Here is a 21,706-nt window from a genome sequence, read left to right as displayed (position 1 = left end):
GTGTCCCGGATAACCCAGGTTAAGAAATGCCACCAGCTTCGGGTGACACGTACCAGGATGGCAGCCGGAATCCTAAATCCTCGACCACACTCCCCAGTTCTTCCCCTTTTCTCCCATCCTCTCCCTCCCTGCTTTTCCAGGCACGAGGCACCCCACCAGGCCTAGGTTGACTGGTTCTCAGTCTGGCCACGTTTCCAGGTGCCATTCCCGGCTGTGAGATTCTGATTGGCCCGCTCTGCCTGGGTGTCCAGGATGCTCCAATCAGATATGACCAAGGGGGCGGGCTCACAGTAGCAGCACCGCTCCGTGGGGCCCCGTGTTGTGAAGGAGCCGCAGAAGGGAGCATGTGGCCCAGGCGGACACCTGCCGTGCCCACTGGGTTCTGTGCCTGCTCTGTTCACCCCTCTCCTCAGGCTCCCCTTTTTCCTCGGGGTTCTTCTTCCTCCACAGTTAGGCTCCAGCCGTAGTGGCAAAGACTCACGTGGCCAGCCACGGCCTCCACTGTGGGCAGGACAGCTTCCAAATATGTCACCTAACCTCGTCTTGGTTTCCCTGGCACGTGTCACAGGGCCACCGTTGGTGCCAAGCGCCAGGGTCGGACCCAGGTGGGCACTCCTGGATTCCCTGTTTCTTTTTGCTGGAGGAGAGAAGGGTCCATTTTCCCAGATAAACAGATTCTCAGGCAAAAGGCGGCGGCCTTCAGGAGCACTCAGAAAACACAAAGGTTGGTCTAAGAAAAACGTGATTGACTACACACAGACGCCGGCACGCTTAACCCTGTTTCTGCAGAAATAAAGAAACAAAAGGCTAATGCATCTTCTTTTTAATTGTCATTTTACAGCTCCTCGCCGCAGCCAGCCCCCAACCTTCCCTTCACTGACCACTTTTGTGGGCTACAGGGGGGGACCAGGGAACAAAGCGGGGTGGGGGGGGCCAGCACCCCCACGAGGCTGCCAGCCCCGCCCCGGAGGACAAGTCACAACTACAAATTATCACGACAATTAGCGCTCCTACTTGGGAGATGGGCGAAGTGAGGAGGCCCAGCTCCTCATTGTCAGCGTGTCTATTTGCCGGTGACCTTGCTCTGGAGGCGATGATATTCCTTCAGCCTGTGAACCAGATTCGAAACAAAGAAAAATGTAAATTAACAATAACAACATGCACTCAGTTCAATTAATTCAGGCAGAGCCGGGGTGGGTGGGGGGGGGAGCAGCTGATTGTTAAGATGTGTGTGAAGTTGTCTTTCCACCCCCCCCCACCCTCCGTTCCCTCTCCTGCCCTCCAATCAGGCTAAGGTAATTAATTTATCTGAGGGAGAAAACATTGCTTGTCATTGTCAAAGACAAAGCCCTTAACCGGCAACGGGAGACGTGAAGAGGCCATTATGACAACCCGGTGTGTTCGGTCGGAGCCGTTTAAAAAGGTTTATAGTCGTAAAACACAAACAGAGGGCGGAGGGGGCAGGGCGGCGTCGGCGGTCGGCGGGGAGCTCCGAGGGTGGTGGGGCTGGATTCGGCGTCTCTCCCGGGCTTGGCTCCGGGGACAAGAGACTGGCTCTGGGTGGCCCCGTTCCCAGGGCACGCGTCAGGGAGAGGAGAGGGACGCGTGCCTTCTCCCCACCCCGGAGCCCCCAGGAGAAGCGCCGTGGCAATTAAGAGCCCAGAGCAGGACAGACAGCCCTTCTGGACTCAGCGCCACGGCTTCCTGGCTGTGTGATCGTGGCCCACTTACTTAACCACTCTGGGCCTGTTTCCAGAATTGCAGGTTTGTGTAGGAATTAGATAACCTAGGAGACGCCTGGAAGTGGCTCAGCCTTTGGTAGCTGCTGGCGGTGCATGACCCTGTTTGCCCTCGTGCATGCCAGCTCCAGGGCCACATCCAGGCTGGGCGCCTGCTGCCAGGCACCTCCTATGGGCCAGGCCCCGGGCCCCACGCTTGACTTCCACAAACTCCCATCACTTTCCCTGCACCGGTGCAGCGGGTACAGTTTGCAAGCCCACGTGGGGTTCCCACATGTCCTGACGGGCTCTGAGACCGACCGCCCTGCAGTCAGGATTTGGACCCCGGTTTGAGTGGCTTCAGACACGTGCCACCCCACTGGGTGGTGGCTAGGATGGCTTCCAGCCAGACCTGCCGCTCGGGCAGGGTGACATGCAGGCAGGCGCTGGCCGGGGGCCTCCTGAGGCTCCTCTCCGGTCTGCCCAGGAAAGGGGCTCCTGCTGGAGTCCCTGCAGCTGGAGAGGGTGCCGGCAACTGGCAGAGGCGAAGGGCAGAGCCCCGGGACCTGGGACCCAAGTGCCCGGGACCCTGTTGGCTGCCACAGCTGTGCCTTCTGGCCCCGCTGAGATTCGAGCAGGCTGGGTCTGAAGCAGGCCCTGAGGGTGCCGTGAACGCGGGCACGGGAAGCGGGGGTGGGGGGCTTGTCTAGGGCCCAGCAGCGGTCGGAGTGGTCCAGGACCCAGCAGAGCCCGTCCCCCACACCTGGGGCCCCAGGACCCGCCCGCCAGGGCCCAGAGCGCCTCACCTCAGGGAGTTGATGTTGATGAAACCGGTGGCGTCGATCGGCTCGTAGTCACCTTGCACGTTCATGCTGCACGGAGAGAGCAGACGGCTGTCAGCACCCCCGGCACCCGGGGGGGCCTCTGGGGCCGGGCAGAGCCGCCGCCCCGATGGGAAGGGCAGGTCCCGGCCAGCCAGGGCCCGCGCCGCCCGGGAAAACCGAGGACACACCCGGAGCCGGCCCTGCCCTCGGGGCTGTGGCAGCTCTGAGGAGTGGGCGGGGGCAGCCGACACAGTCCCGGGGCCCGGAGGCCGGGAGGCCAGGGGCTGCCCACGGGGACAACCCCGGGCTGGCAAGCTGCAGGGCGGCCCCCCACCTTCCCCTCATGATCTGCCCCTGCTCTGCCTTTCTCCCTGTTTGCCCAACCAGCGAGACCCTGTCTGACCCCTTCTCACACCCGGACACCCTGCCAGGGGGTCACGGAAAGTGCCGGGTCGGCTGCAGCTGTGCTCACAGGACGGGTATCCCACCCCCCCCATCTACGGTTGCCATACTCCACCGTCCTCGCCTTTCTGGGCGCGCTCACTGAGCTGCCCCCGAAACCCTCCCCAGCCGCAGTCGCTCAAGGGCGACCACCTCTGTTGGCCTCCCAGTGTGCCCCCCCCCCCGCCCCGCCACCCCATCACAGTGCTCAGGGCAAATCCCCGGCCTGCGCCCCGCACTCGGGTCTTGCCCCAGAAAATGGGGCATCACACGAAATGATGAGGCGGCACCTGGCGCGGGGAAAGGACTCGCTGTTGCTCACGGCACTCACTCACCCACTCATCCATTCCCTCGGGTATTTATTAAGCACCTACTACCCACCAGGAGCTGTGCCAGGTGCCTAGGGGACAGGAGCCAGACCAGAACAGGGCCCCTGGTTGGGGGCAGGGTCAGACATGAATAATCGATTGCCCATCTGTTAGCTATGACTGTGATAAGCTCTTTGAGGACAAGTTCAGGGCACTGTGGTCCCAGATCTGACTCCGCGAGGCCACCCCTCCCTATCTGGCTCCCCAGGGACCCCCTCCGTGCCTCTGGGGGAAAGGGGGACCCTCCCGTTTCTCACGGACCCCCTCTTACACCCTGCCCTGAATCAGCCCCTTGTCCTCCTGTCTGCCCAGCTCCAGCCTCAGGACACAACAGTCTCAGGAGCCTTCCTGGGAGGGTGAGACTGGGGGGGGGGCGGGGGGAGGGCAGAGGGGATCTGCTGTGTTTTGTTGTTTTTCCCCAGCCACCCCGAGGCTGTCCGATCTCTGGCGGGCTCTTTGTGGGCTGTGGATTTTTTACAACAACCAGTAGGGTCTCTGCCCCCCCACCCCACACGGCGCCCCAAATACGGCGGAGCTTGGGTTCTGTTGCCCTCCCCTCCGCGCCCTGCCCTGACCTCCGTGGGGCGGTGAAGCCGGCACGCGGAACTCCCACGCCCCCACCCCTCCCTCCTCTCCACCTCCCTCGGCCCCTCCAGAGCTCAGGTGGCCGAGGCCACCGGTGTCCAACCAGCAAGTTCCCTGTAAGGGGATGTGGCATCAGACTTCAGAGGGGCTGGAGTTGGGCACCCTGCACTGGGCAGAGGGACCCCCGCCTCGCGCCCACTTCTGAGTCACCCGGTCCCCTGCGCAAGGATCCTTGAGTTCAGTTGGGGGGCGGGGGCCACCTGAGGGGAGAGGTCAGGAGCCCCCCCCCACCCCGCCTCCTAGCCCGTGCGTCTGTCCTTCCACCCCCATCTCTCACGTGTCATGACAAACACCCTGCCCTCCCCCAGCGGGCCCCGGGCCGCCCCACAGCCCTGCAAGGTGAGACCACGTCCGGGGTCAGCCGTGTCCCGCGAGGCTGCCGCAACGTCGTTTCTCGGGCTCTGAAAAACCTCTTTTGAGAACCGTGTGGTTCGGGGTTGGTGAGGAGGGGCGGGGGTTGGGAAAAAGAGTTTACAATGATTTTTTTTTTTTCTCCACCTCCCCCGACGGTCTACAGAAAACCTCTATGCTTTTATTTCTGTTCATTCGAGTGGCGCTGACCTGCTCTATAATTACGTTACTTTCTACCTACTGCGCCGCGGCATTTCCAGCCCCGCTGCCTCTCACGGCTTCCTTGCTGGTCCCTGCGACGCTGTCACTCAAGGGCTTTCAAGTCAGCGATGTAGAAATCAGGAAGAAAAGGGGACTAGTCGGAGACACAGTGAGAATAAATGCTCCCGCTTTTCTCTCTTTTTTTCCCCTTTCCCTTTTTACTTTATTCATTTAATCTCCCCGAGTGAGACTCCGAGGCTTAATGAAGGGTTGGACAGATTATTAGAGGCTGTTGATTTGGAGGGGGAGGGAAGAAAGAGCCAGAGAGAGAAAGAGAGAAGATAATTTGACATTTACCCCGACTGATCTAAACTGATTCGGTTATATTTATGGCTTATAAAGTGTTTAGAAAGATGGGAGGGCGGGGGCGGGGGGGGGGAGAAACGCAACACGGCGAAGAGAGGGAAAGAGAAAAATTATATTGACTGCCAAACAAAACTCGGGCGGTAATTCTCACCTGTCCCCCTGGGTGGGGGGGGGCAGGGTGGGGTGGCGGGGAGAGCCGGCCTCAGCCTGAGCGAAGAAGCCGGGCCCGGGCGTGAGTCAGGGGCGGCTGTCTGTCCCACAGGGGTCTGTCCCTACCTCTCGCTGGGCCAGGGGAACCCGCCCCCCCCCCCCCCCCCCCCGCCGCCTTTCCCACAGACCCCTCGCTCCTCAGTCAAGGCCACTCTCTCTCGACGCAAACAGAGGCCCGGCTACAGGGCAGGCACCCGCTACCTGTGACACAGCCCGCCGCGTTCGTCTGGGGGCCTCGGCCTGGCACACCGTGGGGACCCCTCAAGACTCTGTGCTTGGCACCTTGCTCGTCACACTGACTCTCCCCTCTGTTCCCTCGTGGCTTCAGGGGACAGGGAGACACTTGCTGCTCCCCAGGGTCCTCAGCCCACCATCCCGTCCCCTCCCCTCCGGGCCCGAGTGTCCAGATAGTTCTCCGGGCCTGTCTCAAAGAGAACCCGCCCCCCAGGGCGCGAGCCCTGCTCAGAAACATTCTCAACTCGGTGTTCGCTGCCGGAATGCACCCAGCTGCTCCTGCCTAAAAAAACGCAGGGCCTTCCCGTCTCCCTCCACACTCCAGCCCTTTCGATTCCACCTCCTAAATATCCACCAAGTCCATCTGCTTCCCTCTACTCCCAGAACCCTCGTCAACAGGGTGCAAGCCGCCCACGGGGCCCCGGGGACCCCGCTTCCCACGGCAGCCAGTGCCCGCCTCGCTCACACGCATGCTCGAGCGCAGCCAGAGGGACCCTTGAAACACACACGCCCGGTCGTGTCCTCCCCTTTCAGGTCTGCCTCCGGGACCCCCACTCCGGCCCCTTGCCCTTGCATTCTCGCAGTGGCTGGGACGTTCTGGATCCTTCCAAGGCTCCGAGCCTCTGCCCATGACACACCATCTTATCTTTTGGAGACCAGCTCGAAGATGGCTTCCTCAGGGACTCTCCTCCATGCCCTGGTGACCACGCCGGGCCAGAGTACCCGCACCTCCTCACCGCCTGGAGTGGCCTTTCCCAGCTCCACCTTCGGGGGACGGTTCAGCGGGTGCCTCCCGCCCCCTCGGGCCTGCGCGTCCCACCGGGGTGCAGGTGGCGCCGACCGGCTGCCTGACCGTCACCCTGTGCCCTGCCCGGCGCCCCGCACGGCGCTGTTGAGAAAGCCAGTCGGAAGGGGCGCGGGTGTGGGGACACGTACCTCACCAGCTCCTCGTTGTACAGGGACAGCGGGGACTCCCGGCCGAGGATGTACACCTGGCCCTTGAACACGGACACCGTGACCTTGCCCTCCACGCGTTCCTGCGACTTGGCGATGCAGTGGCGGACAAACTCACACTCGGGGCTGTGCCAGAAACCTGCGGGGAGGAAGCGATACGGGTGTTGGGGGGCTGCCTCCATGCAGCGGCCTGGGGCCAGGGCCTGGGGAGGGGCAGCAGGCCACACCCCCTCATGGCCCCAGCCTGTCTCCTTCTCTGCCGAGTTCCAGCACCAGCGACCACACCATGGGACAAGCCCGCAGGGCCCTGTCCTGCGACTGTGTGGCTGAGGAGTCCCCCCGGTCTCCGCCATGCGGTCACCCCCTGAGGGTCAGGAGGAGGGACCACCGTGGGCAGGTGGCAGGGACACCGCAGTGACGGGACCCCGTCCTCTGCCCACGGGGAGCTCAGTTTTACAAGGGCGACAGCGTTATAAGGCAGGAGACCTGGTGAGACTCAGGCAAGTGCCACCCAGGGCCCAGCGATGGGGGTGCCCAGCGGCTGGGTGGCAGTTTGGGGGCTAAGCAGACTCTGGCCATGTGGCCTTCATGTCTCTGTGCCTCCATCCGTGGGGGGGGGGGGGCCCGAGGACTCGGTGTCCCCTCCTGGGACTAGTGGGTTCACTGCACGTGCAGGCCCTGGGTGCAGGGGCTGCTGTGAACGCTGGAGTCTCGGCCCAGGGCGGCGAAGAGGCCCTCCCCGTGGGCAGGGCCGCCCCCCGGGAATCCGTGGACCGTCGTCTGCAGCCTGCAATATCGTCACTGCAAATGTGACACTAGCAGGCACTCCGCTCGCTAGGCTCTTCGCATGGCCTAGCCCTTCGAACCCTCCCACAGAGCCCGTGAGACACTCTCTCGGCTTCTCGCTTTTCTGGGGGAGGCCCTGCGGGAAGCCAGGCTGTCGTGGGGGGCCTGGGTCTGACCTCAGTCAGCCCAAGTGGTAGTGACCCTTCGCATGCTCCCCTCGGAGCGTCAGGTGCCTGAGAAATGAGCCACTGCCCCCTCCCCCTGCCGGGTCCCCAGGACCCTGAGGCCTGGAAAGGCCGTGTGTGCTTGCTCCCTGTACGGGCAGGCTCAGACCTGCAGTCAGCCAGCTCCGGCTCCTCCTCGCTCGTTTCTGCGCAGGGGCCAGCAAGCAGGTGGGCCGGCCAGAGTGGGGGAGGGACGGGACAGCTCGAGGGCTAGGATTTCTCTGAAATGGAGCCGGGAAGGTGAGCCCACCTGGGCAGCTGCGGGGCCAGATGGCTGGTGATCCCCAGCCCTGATAAGGGGCCGGGTCAGCCTCGGGGTCCGGGGCTATTGTCGGAGCCCTGGCCTCCGGGGGCCTGTGCGGAGGCTGTCGGTGGCGGGGAAGGGGAAGGACAGCAGGCCTGCTCTGCCACGGCCACGGGGGCCTGCGGGGCGGGGGCTGGCGGGGCCTGGAGGGCAGAGGTTGGGTTCTCTCTCTCCAGGGACCCGCCGCTCGAGTTCACATCCCACTTCCGCCCTGACAAGCAAGGTGACCTCTCTGTGCCTCCGTTGCCCGTTTGCACAGTGAGGTACTGTCCCTACCCGCCCTCCCGGGGGTGGTGCAGGTTCAACAAGAGGTCGCGGGACAGGCTCTGAGCGTTCTGCACTTGAGATGGGAACTCGGCCTCCGCCGGCCCTCACCGTGTCCAGGGACACAGGGGCCCAGGATGGGGAGAGCTTGTCCCAAGCCCCTCAGTGACACCCTGAGATGGCGCGTCCGGCTGAGCGCTCCGGACTCCGGCCGGGACCCTGGCGGGAGGGGACCCCGACGCCCCCCGCTCCTGCTTTGCCCCGGTGCCCCCGCTCGGCCCTCTTCCGACGAAGTCGGGACGTGAGGCCTTTACGTCTCCAGCCTGAAGGCGGGCGGCTGACAGAGACGCCCGTCGGCGGAGCTCCTGGCCTGGCCTTTCTCTCGGGGTCTCCTGTCTTCACCCCACGGGGGTCTCACACTCAGATTTCCTTTCCCAACAGGCCCAGCCTGGGGCGGGGGACGCCCCGCATGTCCCGGGCCCGTGCGTGCGCTGGGGCGGGGGGCTGGGGCTGGGCCAGGCACTGGGCTAATGGGGACAACCACCTCCGTGTGAGTTGTACATTATGCCCATTTCACTGCCGACACAACCGAGGTGAGGGGCGGGGTGAGCTATGTGCCCTACGCGAGATGGGTCCTGAGGCTGGGGTTCTGCCGGGCAGACCAGGGCATGTGAGGGCGGGGCAAGAAGAGAGGGACACGGTGGTCATGGTAACCAGGGCATCTAGGAGTGGGGCTGAGGCAGCAAGGCGTCCCGTGCCTCAGTTTCCCTGTCTGTGCCCCAAGACCCTGGGGCCTCTGAGGGAGCCAAGCACCAGAGTGAAGTGGTGGGCTCTGTCACGGGGGCCAGACGGAACTGGGAAGAAACCTGGCCTGGTGCCCTTTACAGGGTGGGAAACTGAGGCTCAGGGCAGAGGCAGAGCTACCCAAGTTCATGACCCTCACCAGAGGTGAGGCCCCCGTCCCCCGCCTCCACGCCCGGAAGCCACGCCAGGCGTCCGTGGTTATTTAACACGTGCTGGACTCGTGAGGCCTCTCTGCTCTGGGCGTCTCATTAATATCCACGCATTTAGTCCTCGCTCTGGCACCTTAGTAGCCCAGCTCTCCCGCTGAGGAAACTGAGGCACAGGGCGGTGAAGCGACTTGCTCCAGCTAGCCCCGGGCGCATATCACTTAAGTGACAAGTCTCCCCCAACAGCCCCTCCAAACTGCCGGGGCACAGGCTGCCGCCTGAGACCAATCTGGACTTGTCTGGGGGCCCGGGCGGCAGGCGCACCTGGGAAAAATTGATGTTAATCTTAACTACCCCGGATAAGCCTCCAGGGCCCTCGCCTCGCCCCTTCTCCTCCACCCTGAGCTTTTACCTCCTTTGAAATCTCCTAATCGCCGCAACTCATTTTGGGATTTGGAGGGCTTGGCGGGTGACAGAGCCAGAGTGCAGCCCCGGTGGCCGGTGGAGGGCCGCCGAGCACGCAGCCAAGGGCCGGGGCTGTGCCTTAGACCCTGGGGCGCCCCGTGCGCGCCGCCCAGCCCTTGGATCACGCCTGCTGGCGGCTCAGCCCACCTGGCCTTCCCCTGGGGTCTGCTGGAGGGGCCGAGGACTTGGCCTCTGAAGCAGACCTGGCCTGTGGGCTCACAGCCGCCCCTCAGCAGCCGTGAAACCTCGGACAAGTGTCTTCCCCTGCCTGGGGCTCCGAGTCCTCACCTCGGTGCAGCTGAGATTAGGGGACAACGGTCAGTGCCCAGTTCTGCGTCCCACGGCAGGACAGGGGGCGGCCATTCCCTCTGGGAGGGGAGGGAGGCCGGCGGCTGCCCCCCAACTCGTCCTCGCGGACACCTCTGAGCCGGAGCGGCCCGGCCAGGTGTTCCCCCCGTCGCACGCAGCCTGCCACATCTTAATGACTCTCCCGCTCTGTAACCCAAATCCACCTTCCAGCGCTGAAGCCCCGCGGAGCGAGCGAGTCCGCGGGAGACAATGGTATTTAAACACCTGTCTGTACCTAGGAAGGTGGGGGGGGGGGGGGAGGGCTGGCTTCCAAGCCGCTGGCAACAATGGGAGGGAGAAATGAGACCAGCCAATAACCAGAGTCTTGCTGAAATCCCAAAATGAGTCACAGCGATTAGGAGCTTCCAAAAAAGCCCAGACCTCAGGGCAGAGGAGGAGGGCCACAGAGGCTCCTCCAGGCAGTTGTCACTCGTGTGAGCTGTCCCCGGTGGCCCTGCGGCCCGGGCCCTGCAGATGTCCCGGCAGCCTGTCCCCCCGGCAGCTCGGAAGGGCTGTTGGCTGTGGTTTCTCTCTTGGGGAGACAGACGCACGACGGAGCAGGTCAGCAGACGTTTTGGGGAAAGGGCCGGAGGAGAGTGTCCTGGGCTCCTCAGGTCATGCAGTCTCCACGGGGACCACTCCACTTTGGGGGGGCTCAGAGGCGGCCCCAGACAACGTATAAACAGGTGCACAGAGCTGTGCCCCAAAATGAGTCAGGGACCCTCACACGCCTATACTTCTCACATGTCATGAAAGAGTATTATTCAAAGAAAAATGTCTCCAACACTGAAACATGTAAAACCTGGTCTTCGCCCACAGGCTGAACAAAAGCAGGTGATGGGTGTGATTTGTGGACCAAGTTTGTTACACAGCGCAGAGCCGGGGGGCTGGGGGGCGGGGGGCCTGGACTCCAGCTCTGGGACGACAGGAAGTCTTCCCACCTGTACAAAGGGAACCCGCCCACACGGCACGCTAGCCTCACCCCTGGCCACGGCACGCGTGGGCTGGGCAGGCGGCCGTCCTGGTGACCTCCCAGCGAGTGCAGCTCACGCGAGGCCCAGGCCTGGGGCCGAATTCTTGGCCGAGGCGACCTGCCCCTGGCCTGAGGCAGTCTGGGCAGCGGCTCCAGGCTCTGCCTGCACACGGCCTGACCTGGGGTCGGACCCAGCAAGGTCACCTAACTCTGTGCAAGCCCCTCCCACTCCGAGCCTCGGTTTCCTCATCTGCACAAGGGCCTGGCTGCAGTTGTCCTAGGGAAGTTGGGGGGACCCCCGGGACAGTTCACGTCCCCACACAGTGCGCCACACCGGCACCTGCTGAATCAAGGTCGGCTGCCCCGGGTGGACGGAGCACAGGATGCATCCTCGGAGCCCCGGAGACGGTGGACGGCGGGGCAGCGGACACCTCGGGGGGACTGGCACACTTCCCTTGACACTCGTGAATGGGGCAGGTCCTGGCACCTCCCTGGCTCCCTCGTCCCCTGTCCCCACTTGACCCCCTTGAGCCTGCCCGTCTCGGGCCGCAGCCCCGGGCAGCGTGGGGCGGGAGCAGGGCGCCGCGGGGACTACGCACCCGTGTACACCAGCTCCGCGAATTTCAAGCCCAGGCCTTGTTTGATCTTGCGCACTTCCCGATCCATGGTGAAGGCCTCGATGTCTAAATGAGCGTGGTAAAGGACCGTCCCCGCTGGGGTCTCGTAGATACCTAGCCATTTTTCCAGGCAGGGGGAAAGGGAGGGGAAAAAAAAAGAGAGAAACGCATGAAACCCAAACTGTCAGCAAATGACAAAAAAAAAAAATAATAATGACTCGTCTGACAGGAGACACGCCGGTCGGACCCATTCACTCCCAGCTTGCTGCAAAATGCATCTGTCATTATGTTCATGCTGCGGCCACGACAGTCCACTCTGCGGCTTGCGGAGAAAACGCCCGGATGCCCCCCTTTGAAGAGGCCCGCAGACGCGGGAAAATGACAGGGTTCGGAGCGGCCCCCCTCCCTCCCGACGCGCGCCCACCGGCCCGCGGCTGAAAACCTGTAATTAAACCGACGATGACGGTGGAGCCCGGGCCCCACATACCCCTTCCTCCCTTCCTCCGGGGAGCCTGGGGAGGGGATGGCTGTGCACACGCGTGTACACGTGTGTGCACACACGCAGGCTGCTCTCAGCCTGGGGCTCCTCCGCAGCTGTGTCCCTGCAGGGCCACGCTGACCACTGAGGTGGACGGCTTGCGCTCCCCTGCTGCTGACCCCGCCGCACAGGTGGGGAAACTGAGGCCTGAGAAGGGGCGTGCCCCGGGGGGAGCTGGGAGCTGCGTCCGGGCCCAGGTCCCTGACCAGTGCTGTCTGCGGCACAGGGGTCAGCGGGTGGTGGGGACCCACACCCACCGTCTGGCTGAGGGCCCTCCGCCGTCCCCTCAGGCTCAGTCCCCCCATTTGCTGAAGGACCTGCTTGGACCGGACGGGAGGCCCAGACCCGGGGGATGTCCCACCGGGGGCGGCACCGCCCTGCACGTGAGGACACGGAGGCACCAGGACAGGGAGCTGCCCGTGCGCATGCAGCCAGACCCCTGTCGGCCGGCCCTGCGGCCTCTCAACCAAAGAACGTTCAGGTGAGCAGGTACAGCTGCCCTTGGACCAACTGCCCTGTGTTTGTGGCCCCCGTGGAGGAGGGGCAACAACGCCCCCTCCCAAATCTACCCCAGAGGGGGCCTTTCCCTCACCACCTAAAGTTCCAGCAGCAAAGGGGCAGGTTGCCATTATCCTGATGATGCACCACCGTCGTCCTTGCAAACCGGCTGCGTTAAACAAAACAGGGGGGACCCGCACCCCCGGCTCCTGTGTTCGCCACCAGCATCATTCACGACAGCCACCGAACGTGGAAGCAACCACAGCGCTGGTCGGTGGATGAACGGGCGGTGAACGAAACTCGGCCACGCCACACGCCCAGATGTCCCTCAGCAACGAAAATGCCGGACTTCCTGTCGCCCGCTGCAGCTCGGTGGCCCCCGAGGACATCGGGCTGAGAGATAGGAGCCCACCTGGGGGGACAGATCCTGTGCGCTTCCCCATGAGTGAGACCCCTGGGAGCCGAGTCCAGGGCGAGGAGAGGGGACGCCGGTTGCCAGGGGCTGGGGGTGGGGGGGGTCAGTGGGTGGTGGGGACGGCGCTTCGGTTGGGAAGTTGAGCGAGTTCCGGAGACCCTGGAGGTGGAGGGAGGCAATGGTCGCACAACAGTGTGAATGCACCTGGTGCCCCGAACTGAACACTCACAAGTGACCAACTCGGTAAACCTAGTGAGGCACGGTTCACTGCGATTTTAAAAATCCTTTAAACATGCAAAAACCATAAAAGAGATGGTTTTCCACTCTGAAATCCAAAGGGGACGTGAGCTGAGTTGATGTGACTAGCCAAAAACTCTCCTCCCCGCCCCCCACGCCCCGATGGCTCCTGCAGGCCTTGGTCTGCGAGTCTGGGAATCACAGACCTGTGAGAACGCGAGGGCAAGGCCCTCCGGGACCGTCCCGGCACCGGGTTCTCCTCACCGCAGGCTGCAAGCCCCAGGCTCAAGCAGACCCTCGGGCAGGCGGGAGCCCAGCGCTCGGAACAGACGGCCCGGGGCCCCGCTGCGGGGAGCAGGCGCCTCTCCGTAAACCTGGTCCCCACCCCACGCAGTCCCGAGAAGGCTACTCTGGTGCAGCGGCTAACTGCACAGACGGGAGACTGCGGCCCAGAGCGGGGAATGACTTGCCCAAGGTGCGCAGACCACCATGGGGGTCTCCCATCTCTGCCCCAGGTGGCCCCCCAGGGCCTTGGCCAAGCGATCCCGGGCTCGCCGGGGCGTGGAAGGCAGCACCCAGGTCTCAGGTGCTGAAGCCGAAGGGAAGGACCTGGGTTCTCCCTGAGGCGCTGAGATGCCGGCCTCGGGGGGCCCACGTGACGAAGAGGATCAGGCGTTGACACGATTACAATGTGCCTCGCAAGAGCCAACCCCGTTTCACTGGGCCTGAGTCCGCTGTGGCCTCTGGGCGAGGTGGGGTGGGGGATGACCGCCCAGCAAGACAACACCCTCGCCCCTGGGGTGCTCCTCGGGCTGCACGCGCCTCACCCTCACCCTTGCAAACACGGCAGCAGCAGACTCCCGGCCCGTTTCTGCAGCGTGGCCTAGAGCCAACCAGACAGGGTTAGGGAGGCTGGCGGGGGTGGAGGCGGGTGGATGGCGGAGAAAAGCCTTTGCGAACAGCACCAAGGTGGGGGCCTATGGCAGGGGTGGGGGGCACACGGAAAACCCCTGCGAACAGACAGGGACGCAGCATGGGAGCGGGGCCGCTCCCTGGGGGGCAGCAAGGCACCGCCGCCAAGCGGCCCCGGGAGGCCCCCGGGCACCGAGAAGGGCCTACTCGCCCGGCAGCCCGTTTACAGAGACGGGCGAGTGCCGAACGTTCGGAAAGATCGGCCTCCCAAGTGGCAACAACCACCGCAGGGTTAAAGGGGGGGGGTGAGCATTCAGGGACCCCAGGGGCTTCATCACCGAGAACAGAGAGAACGGTTTCTCAAGAGTCACCCCAAAGCAAGACAATGGCAAGGGCCGACTGGTCCTCTTGTCTCAGCACGAACTAGGAACTCAGCGCTCGTTGGTTCGGAAACAGCCTTCTCACGACTAGTTTTGCCACCTTTTAGAAGATGCCAGAAACTCGCAAAGCCAGTCCTGACGTGGGCATGGGCCGCCGCCACGGCGCCGCCCCAGGCAGGCCAGGGACGGGGGGCTCGTTTTCGGTCCCTGGGGAAGGTGGCGGCCCCGATTCCTGCCCTCGGCTGAGCCAGCTGTGGGGCGTGGTGCAGGGCCGGAGGGGGGCGGGGACCAGAAGTCCCGCACCACTTCCCCCTGCACAGAGAGGCTCGGCTTTGCCGTGTGCACGGCTTGGACTCGAGGACACTGTGGCCAGCTCCCCGGCATCACCTCCCGACGGGGCGGAGAGGGCACGAGGCTGGTGGGGTGCGGGGTTCGAGGAAGACATCTAGGCTTTCCAGCGAGGAAAGGCTATATGACTCGCCTGAGGGCTCCCCCACTGCTGCCCCCTCCGGAGCCCCCAGAACCAGCAGCGGAGAAGGGGCCGGCACGGCCGCGAGCACTCCGGCACAGGGAACGGTCCGGCACGTTCTCAAGGAAAGAGTCCAAGTTCACGGTGACCGCTCAGAGAGCTGTTTGCAGGGCACTGCTGCTGCTGCTGTGTGAATGTGTGTGTGTGTGTGTGTGTGCTCGCGCACACGCGTGCATGTGCACGCACAAGCATTTTCAGATCGTCCCTCTCCTCTCCACAGGGGTGAGGGCAGATGATTCCCGCGTGTTTTCTGCTGGAGAGAAAAATGACTTGAAAGAAACCGGTGACAGAAACCTGATGCTAAAAGACTATGGATTTGGGGCTTTTGACAGTCGGCGTACGAACCACTGAGCAAAGAGGAGGAGGAAATGACAGCTGAGCCTCGGTGTCGCCGTGGCAGAGACAACAGGCATCTCCGAGTGACACACACGGCGGCCCCCAGGGTCTATTTTCATCGCCCCGTGTTTACGGCAGAAAGACGGAGGTGTCAGCGGTTCTCGGCGAGCGGCCTCAATCACACCATAATCACGGCTGGGGGGGAGGCGGAGGAGGGGCGTGAGGAGCCGGGGCGGGGGGCCGGGGCCGGGGGAGAGTGGACCGAGGAGGGAGAGGTGGGGCCGAAACAGCTGCTGCCACTTAAATTCTTGTCTGTTCCCGAGCCTGCCAGGTTAGCCTGGATTGAGCAATTTGGCAGAATTGAGTGGGAAGGGAACTCAGCCAGAGGTCGGGGTTGGGGGGTGGGGAGGTGGGGAGTGGGGGCACCTGGACCAGAGAGGCTCTGGTCCTCTGGGAGAGCAGTGCCCAGAGGCAGGGATTTGGAAACGCCAGGGGAAGGGAGGTTGGCTGGAGCCCAAGGGCATCCCTGTTAGGTACCAAGGCCAAGGAGGGAGGCAGTTGCCATGGTGACGGGGAGGCAAGTGATGGTGGGACGGTAACCATCCGCTCTGCTCCTGGGGCCCCCGGGGCCCACCCTGGCCACCCCAGGCCTCGGGGAGGGCGAGGGCCTTTGCTCTCCAGGGCTCCCTCCCCTCTCCGCCCGGAAGGTTCTCCCTGTTCGGAGCTTCTGCTGAGTGGGCAGGCGGCCCTCGCTCCTTCATGGCCAAGAGTAGAGGAGCAAGGAGGAAGTGAGAACAGGGGAGAGCAGGAGAAAGATGGGTAGGGCGGAGGGAGAAGGAGGAAGAGTGGAAGGGAAAGAGTAAAGGGAAGAGAAAGCTGGCAATGAGGATGAGGAGGAGGAGGGGACGGCGGAGAAGAGGTGGCCGCAGGCGGAGGGGAGACCCGAGGGGCAGGCTGGGAGAGGGGCGAAGGCCGGCCGGCGAAGGACAAGGACAGAGCTGGCTCCTTCTTCTCTGCTTTCCTCCGGCCTGCCTCGCCCCCCCTTCTCCTCCCCACTGATTTCATTTACTTCACTTAATTAGCCCCCCTCCGGAGCTAAAAAGGTAATGTGATAATGACGATGTGAACAGCCACAATGCAGCAAAAGCTACTCCATCCGCGGTCTCCCCGGCCCCCTGCCCCTCTGACCCCCGCGGCCCCTCGTGCCACTGAGCCGGCCACCCAGGGCCACCCCAGACCCACAGCACCAATGCTACCCAACTCCCTAACCCCCCCAGCCCCCGAAACGAAACAAAACAAGCCCTTAAAGAATTTCAATTATGTGCTTTGTAAAATCAATACAAACGACATTTTCCCCCTTGTACGCCGAGATAGGGACAATAGCCTTCCCGCTCTGCCCTCGGTGTAATTGGCAATTAGCAGCATCTCCCATTACTGGGGACTTAATAAAAACCTTGCCGTGGGCGCGCCCATATGTCCCGAGTTACTGCCCGGCTCTTTCTTTCTCAGTAGGAGGCACTGGGAGCGGGGAAATGAACACAAGCCATCCCCCCAAATTAGGAAGCCACTTTCTTCTCTGCCCCCCACAACCCAAGTGAGAAAACAGGCGAGTTAGAACTTCCAGAGGGAGAGGGTGGCATCGCCCACGGCTGTGTCACCCAGGCTGCCCGCCTTTGACAGCTGGGGTCACAGACAGGGGAGGCCCCTTGCGCAGGGTCACGCAGCATGCTCCTGGAGTGGATCCCTCACCGTTTTTCCCCCAGGATGGCACAGTTCTGAGTGAACTCCCTGCTTTCAGGGGCAGCCCTGTGGGCACGCAAACACCCAGGACATGGGTGGGGGTAGGCTGCACCCCAGGGATCTGCTCCTCAGGGGGTCAGGGGTCCGACCTGAGGAGGAGGCAGAACTGCCCGCCAGTCTCATGGCTTTGACCTTCAAGGGGATGGCGCCCTGCCCCCCCAGTTCTGGGGGAGAGGCGGAGTCCACCATCCAGGCTCAGCACCTACGGTGGGCCATGAGCTCTCCTCTCTAAGCTGCAAACAACCCATTGTGCAGATGAGGAAGCTGAGGCTCAGAGAGGCTCGGCTGCTTTCCCGATGGCGATGGAGCCAGGATGGGGCCGCAAGTGGGGCACCAAAGCCTAGACCCACTACCCCAGCCTCCCCCAGGCTTCAGGGGCCCGGCCCCCCTCGGACCCAACCACTGCCCAGCTGGCCCCCTGGGGCAGCTCCTCCCTTTCCCACAGCTCCCGGGGCACCTGCCCTAGTCCACAGTCTACCAGCAGAAGCCTAGTCTCCTGCCACCTCCTCCTCCAGGATGCCTTCCCAGGATAGCCCAGACCAGGCCTCTGTCACTACCTCCTCCACTTCAGGTTTGCTTGGTGCTCCCTGCCCAACAAGACGCCATTTCTCCGGGAGACCTCTGGCCAGTCCTCCTCTTTCCAACAAGGGAATTTGTTTTCACCGTATGTGCCAATCCTGATGACTGGCGGCAAACCGCCCGAAGCACCGAGACACCTCTGCAGCCGATTGGCGATGCCCGCCGTGGGCCTGGGAGGGCCACGGTGACCGGGGCCTCAGTGGGCACCCGCGAGCCCCACGCACAGCCCCCAGAGCGTGGGTGCCTGGTCCTTGCGGTACACGCTCCTGGGGCCACAGCCACTGGCGGGGCACCCCTGCCACTCCAGCCGCTGGGCTCGCACCCGGTGGGGACACACCCCAGACTGAGCTCTTAGCCTCTACGGATCTGGGGTGTCGGTCCTGGTCCCGCCACCATCGTGCCCGGGACTTTCTCTGTCTGTGAAACGAGGGTGCTGGTCGTTGGCTGCCCAAGGTCCCTCCCGGGTCTGCCTTGGACGATGCACATTGTGCGGGCTCCCAAGGGCAGGCGGAGACAAAGGCACATTTAATCAGACGGTGACACAGGTAAGGAGACAAAGGTGCGAGCGGAGGAGGGCGAGCAGCTGACGAGCCACATTGTTCTCGACAAGGCCTTCCCGAGAGTTCCACTTACGTCGTTTCCGTACCAGCCCCGCCGCCGGGGCAGGGAAGGGCCCGCCAGGGAGGCGGAGGCCGCCCCCCCTCCCGCTCCCCACGCCCGCCGTTTGGCGATAAACCCTAGCGGTTCAGAGCCCTCGAGACAGGCTCCCACGCCCACGCCCATTACTCCCCCTGGGGACACAGGCCCTGGAATGACCGGTCCAAGGGGCAGACCTGGGGTGCGAGCCCCAGCGTCCCGCCTCCCGCCTCCGCGCCCTTTTCCCACAGCTGAAGTCTGGCCGCCGCCTCTCCGGATTCTAGAATCTTAGTAAAACGCCCTCAAGGGCAAAGGTCGTGCTGACACCTTGGCCCGGGTTTATGTGGTCCTGATCTTTTTAAACAGACCCCGAGCAAAGCGACAGGGACACCTTCGGGGGGCCCCAACCCCACCACGGGCATTTAAAAAGTCCAAGCGCCCCCTTTCGGGGCCCTAACTGCCCAACGCGTGCCCCCTTCTCCTACAGCGCCCACAGCCTAGTCGCCCCAGACCCTCAGGGAGCCGAGATCCCCGGAAGGACGGGGAAACTGAGTCCTCGAGGGGAGGGCGTGGTGGGGACGCCTCAGTGAGTGGCGGACGAAGGGAATCAGGGGGTTCTGGTACTAAGAGAAGAGAGGGGCACCTTTTGGGCACCACCCTCCCCTCCCTCCTGGCTCAGCCGCAGGCGGGCATGGGGTGGGCAGTGGAGCCGAGGGGGCTGCCATTACCTGGAAGAAGCCCCTACCTGCCACCTGAGGCCACGCCCGACGCTGGGACAGGCCCTCAGGCCCCGGCCCCTTGCAGCTACAGCGCAGCCCGCAGCCCCCCGCAACCCCCCATGCCCGCCTCCTCAGTTCAGCCTTAACGATCACAAAATCAGCCCTGCACCGCCCAGAGCCTCGGAACCCGGCAGAACTGCCCAGGGCACCGGAGAGCCTGCCCCCTCTCTCCTGCTGGACGCCGCCGGGCGCCTTCCTGCCCTGGGCAAGGCCCTCCTCACGTAACTCCCCAAGCTGGCAGCCAGGCGCCCCCATCCCCACTCCACGGGAGGCGGACGGCCCCGCTGGGGGCGGAAGGACCTGCCCAGGGTCTGCTGGACGTGGTGCTGGAGTCGCAGCGCCCGCCCGGGACGGGGACCCCGGGGGTGGGGGGCACCCCGGGGTGGCGAGCGGACCCACCTCGAGACTTCATCCCGATGAAGCGGTTCTCCACGATGTCGATGCGGCCCACGCCGTGCTTGCCCCTGCGGGGAGAGTGGGTCACGGGGGCCGGTGCCGCGGGCCACAGCCGGCCTGCGCCCACCCCAGGGCCACCACCACGCAGGACGTCAGGCGCCGCCTCGGGCGCTACGGGCGCCTCGGGCGCCTCGGGCGACCTCCCTGGCCCCTGAGCCTGACCGTCGGCCGCCACGGGCCAGGCCGGCGTGGCCAGACTGTGGCTTCCCGGGGGTGGGGGGCAGGGTGGAGACACTCACGCAACTTCGTTCAGGTACGTGAAGAGCTCCAAGGACGTGCGGTGGGCGGTGCCGTCCTTGACGTTGGTCACCTTCACGGGGACCCCTGCGGCGGGAGGACAGGGCAGTGGGCCTCCGGGCTGGCGCTCGGCGGAGGAGCCTGCGTCTGCAGCCCCCCCCCCCCTGCCCTCTCCCCCGCCCTCTCCCCCGCCCGCAACGCCTTAAATGGATGTGACAGATATGGACCGCAAATGACTCCTCGGAAAGCCCTGTGCAGGTTGAGGCCTGCTGGGGGAAGAGAGGGGGCGAGGGAGCCCCCCAGAATGAAAGGGAAAGTGCAATAAAAACGCTCTCCCCCACCCTTCCCATTCTCTTCGCCCCTTTTGCATTTAGGGGCTGTGAAATTGGAACCAGGCCCTGAACTAATTGAATTTCACGCTCCACCATTGTCTTACGCCGGGAGCACCTTCTGTCCCACCAGTTACCCGGGGGCCGGGGGGCCGAGGGCCGAGGTGCGGCCGGGCGCGCACACACATGCACACACACGCACACACAGCCCCCTGCGTGTCTGTCAGGCAGATCCCCGCGCCCCCAGCCCTGCACCCCAGACCTGCGCGCAGCCCTCTGATGGATGGGGGTGAAGCGGTGCCCGCTCAGGTGGGGCGAGGTGTCGGAGGCGGCCCCGCATCCCGAGACGCCGGGGCCCCGGGTGGCGGGAGGGCAGGAGGGAGCCTGCCGCTCGGGGAGGGGTGGGCCCGGTCGAGGGGGATGGGGCCGGGGCGGGGGGGCAGTGGGTGGGTTCGGGGGTTGACTTTGAATAGCAAGGGGCACTTTCTCGAGCGGTGTGAAATGAGCAATAAATGTATTAGGGCACTAACAAGAGAGCTGTAACAGTGACAAAGGGAGGCTGTTCAAAGTTGGCGGCTAATCCCCCACCCATCTGCCCAGCTCATTACCATGGAGCCCGCGATGGGTGCCAATCAGGGCTCAATAGCGCCTTTCGAGTCTTTATTAGCCCAGGCGGCGCCCACTCACGGCGCTGTCAGCCTCCCCATTCTTAACCCCCATTTCCAGGGGTTTTATAACTTGGTTGTAAATTGCTATTAAATGTAAGTCTGCCCAATAATGAACCTTAAGCCTCTCTGGCCACCCCCCCCTCCTCTCCCCTGTCCCTTTCTCTCCCTCCCCCCGTCCCATTATCCCGGCCTCGGACGGGGCCTGCCCCAGAAAGGGGCCGACATTGTTGGTGCTGCTGCGGAGAAAGCCTCTTAGCCTTTAAAATAGTTAATAATTAGATTAAAACTTCAAATAAATTAACTAGCGGGTGCAGGGGACTGGGCAAGGGAGGGCCCCTCCCGTCCTTTTTTTCCAGACGGTCCCCCGATCATGAAAATGGATCACGTTTTCTCCCTGGCTCTCTGCCCCGCACCGCTCTGCTGAGCTCCTGGGGGGCCTGTGGGGTGGGGGGCACTACCTGCCTCCGCCCTTCCCACTCCCTCAGAGATGATGCCCAGAAGGCCACGCGCCCGTGAGCCAGGCCTGGGGCAGACAGAGTGGGCCTAGGAGGAACTCAGCGCTCCAGCTGCCTATGAGGGCCTCAGACCAAGGACTCCAAGGTCCCCACACGTGGCATGAAGTTCAAGGGTCTGACCAGATAAGCAACAATGAAAATGCCCACTGTCTCAGCAAGGCCCCTGGGAAAGGCCAGGAAGAGGCGGGTGACTGGGGTTCAAGGAGCCTCTGTGACCTCCTGCCCCTTCTCAGGCTCTCAAACTCCTGCTCAGTGCCACCTCCTCCAGGAAGTCCCCCTGAGTTTCTCGGCCTCCTGGAAAGGTCTTCTCCTCACACACCCTGAGCCTGGTCCTGCTCCTCCACTTGCCAGGTGCACCTTGCCCTCCCTCCATCCCCCAGGGCAAGGGGTTTCCCTTGTGCCAGGCCTGAGGCTGGGCACTCAGGCCAGGCCAGCTGATAGCAGTGAGAACAAAGAGGTCAGGACTCGAGCAAGAGCAGGGTTTGAACCCTGGGGCGGGGCGGGAGGCGAAGCATCAAGCAGCTAAGGGGGGACTAGCTGAGGCTTTCGCTCCACGGGCAGCGAGGCCCCGGAGGCCAGCTCTCTACAGAGTGACTTCACCAAAGGGTCAAAGACACGG

At 63.8% G+C, this 21,706-nt stretch overlaps 1 protein-coding gene across 2 annotated transcripts in view; it reads right to left on the bottom strand.

Moving 5' to 3' along the window:
* Positions 1-996: 996 nt before the first annotated feature.
* The window catches only part of ASS1 (argininosuccinate synthase 1), a 51,699-nt gene continuing 30,989 nt past the window's right edge, over positions 997-21,706 (bottom strand). For both annotated transcript variants that reach the window (XM_036022377.1, XM_028513704.2), the window contains exons 11-16: positions 19,578-19,662; positions 19,282-19,346; positions 11,226-11,357; positions 6,295-6,451; positions 2,525-2,590; positions 997-1,109 (exon numbers count right to left, since the gene is read on the bottom strand). In XM_036022377.1, the coding sequence (XP_035878270.1) occupies positions 1,064-1,109; positions 2,525-2,590; positions 6,295-6,451; positions 11,226-11,357; positions 19,282-19,346; positions 19,578-19,662 (551 nt within the window). In that variant the 3' untranslated portion in view covers positions 997-1,063. The remainder of the gene's footprint in view (positions 1,110-2,524; positions 2,591-6,294; positions 6,452-11,225; positions 11,358-19,281; positions 19,347-19,577; positions 19,663-21,706) is intronic.

Source organism: Phyllostomus discolor, chromosome 3 (genome assembly GCF_004126475.2).
Source record: "Phyllostomus discolor isolate MPI-MPIP mPhyDis1 chromosome 3, mPhyDis1.pri.v3, whole genome shotgun sequence".
NCBI lineage: Eukaryota > Metazoa > Chordata > Mammalia > Chiroptera > Phyllostomidae > Phyllostomus > Phyllostomus discolor.
The sequence above is the reverse complement of the archived record's forward strand: the minus strand, read 5'-3'. Positions and strand labels throughout refer to the sequence as shown.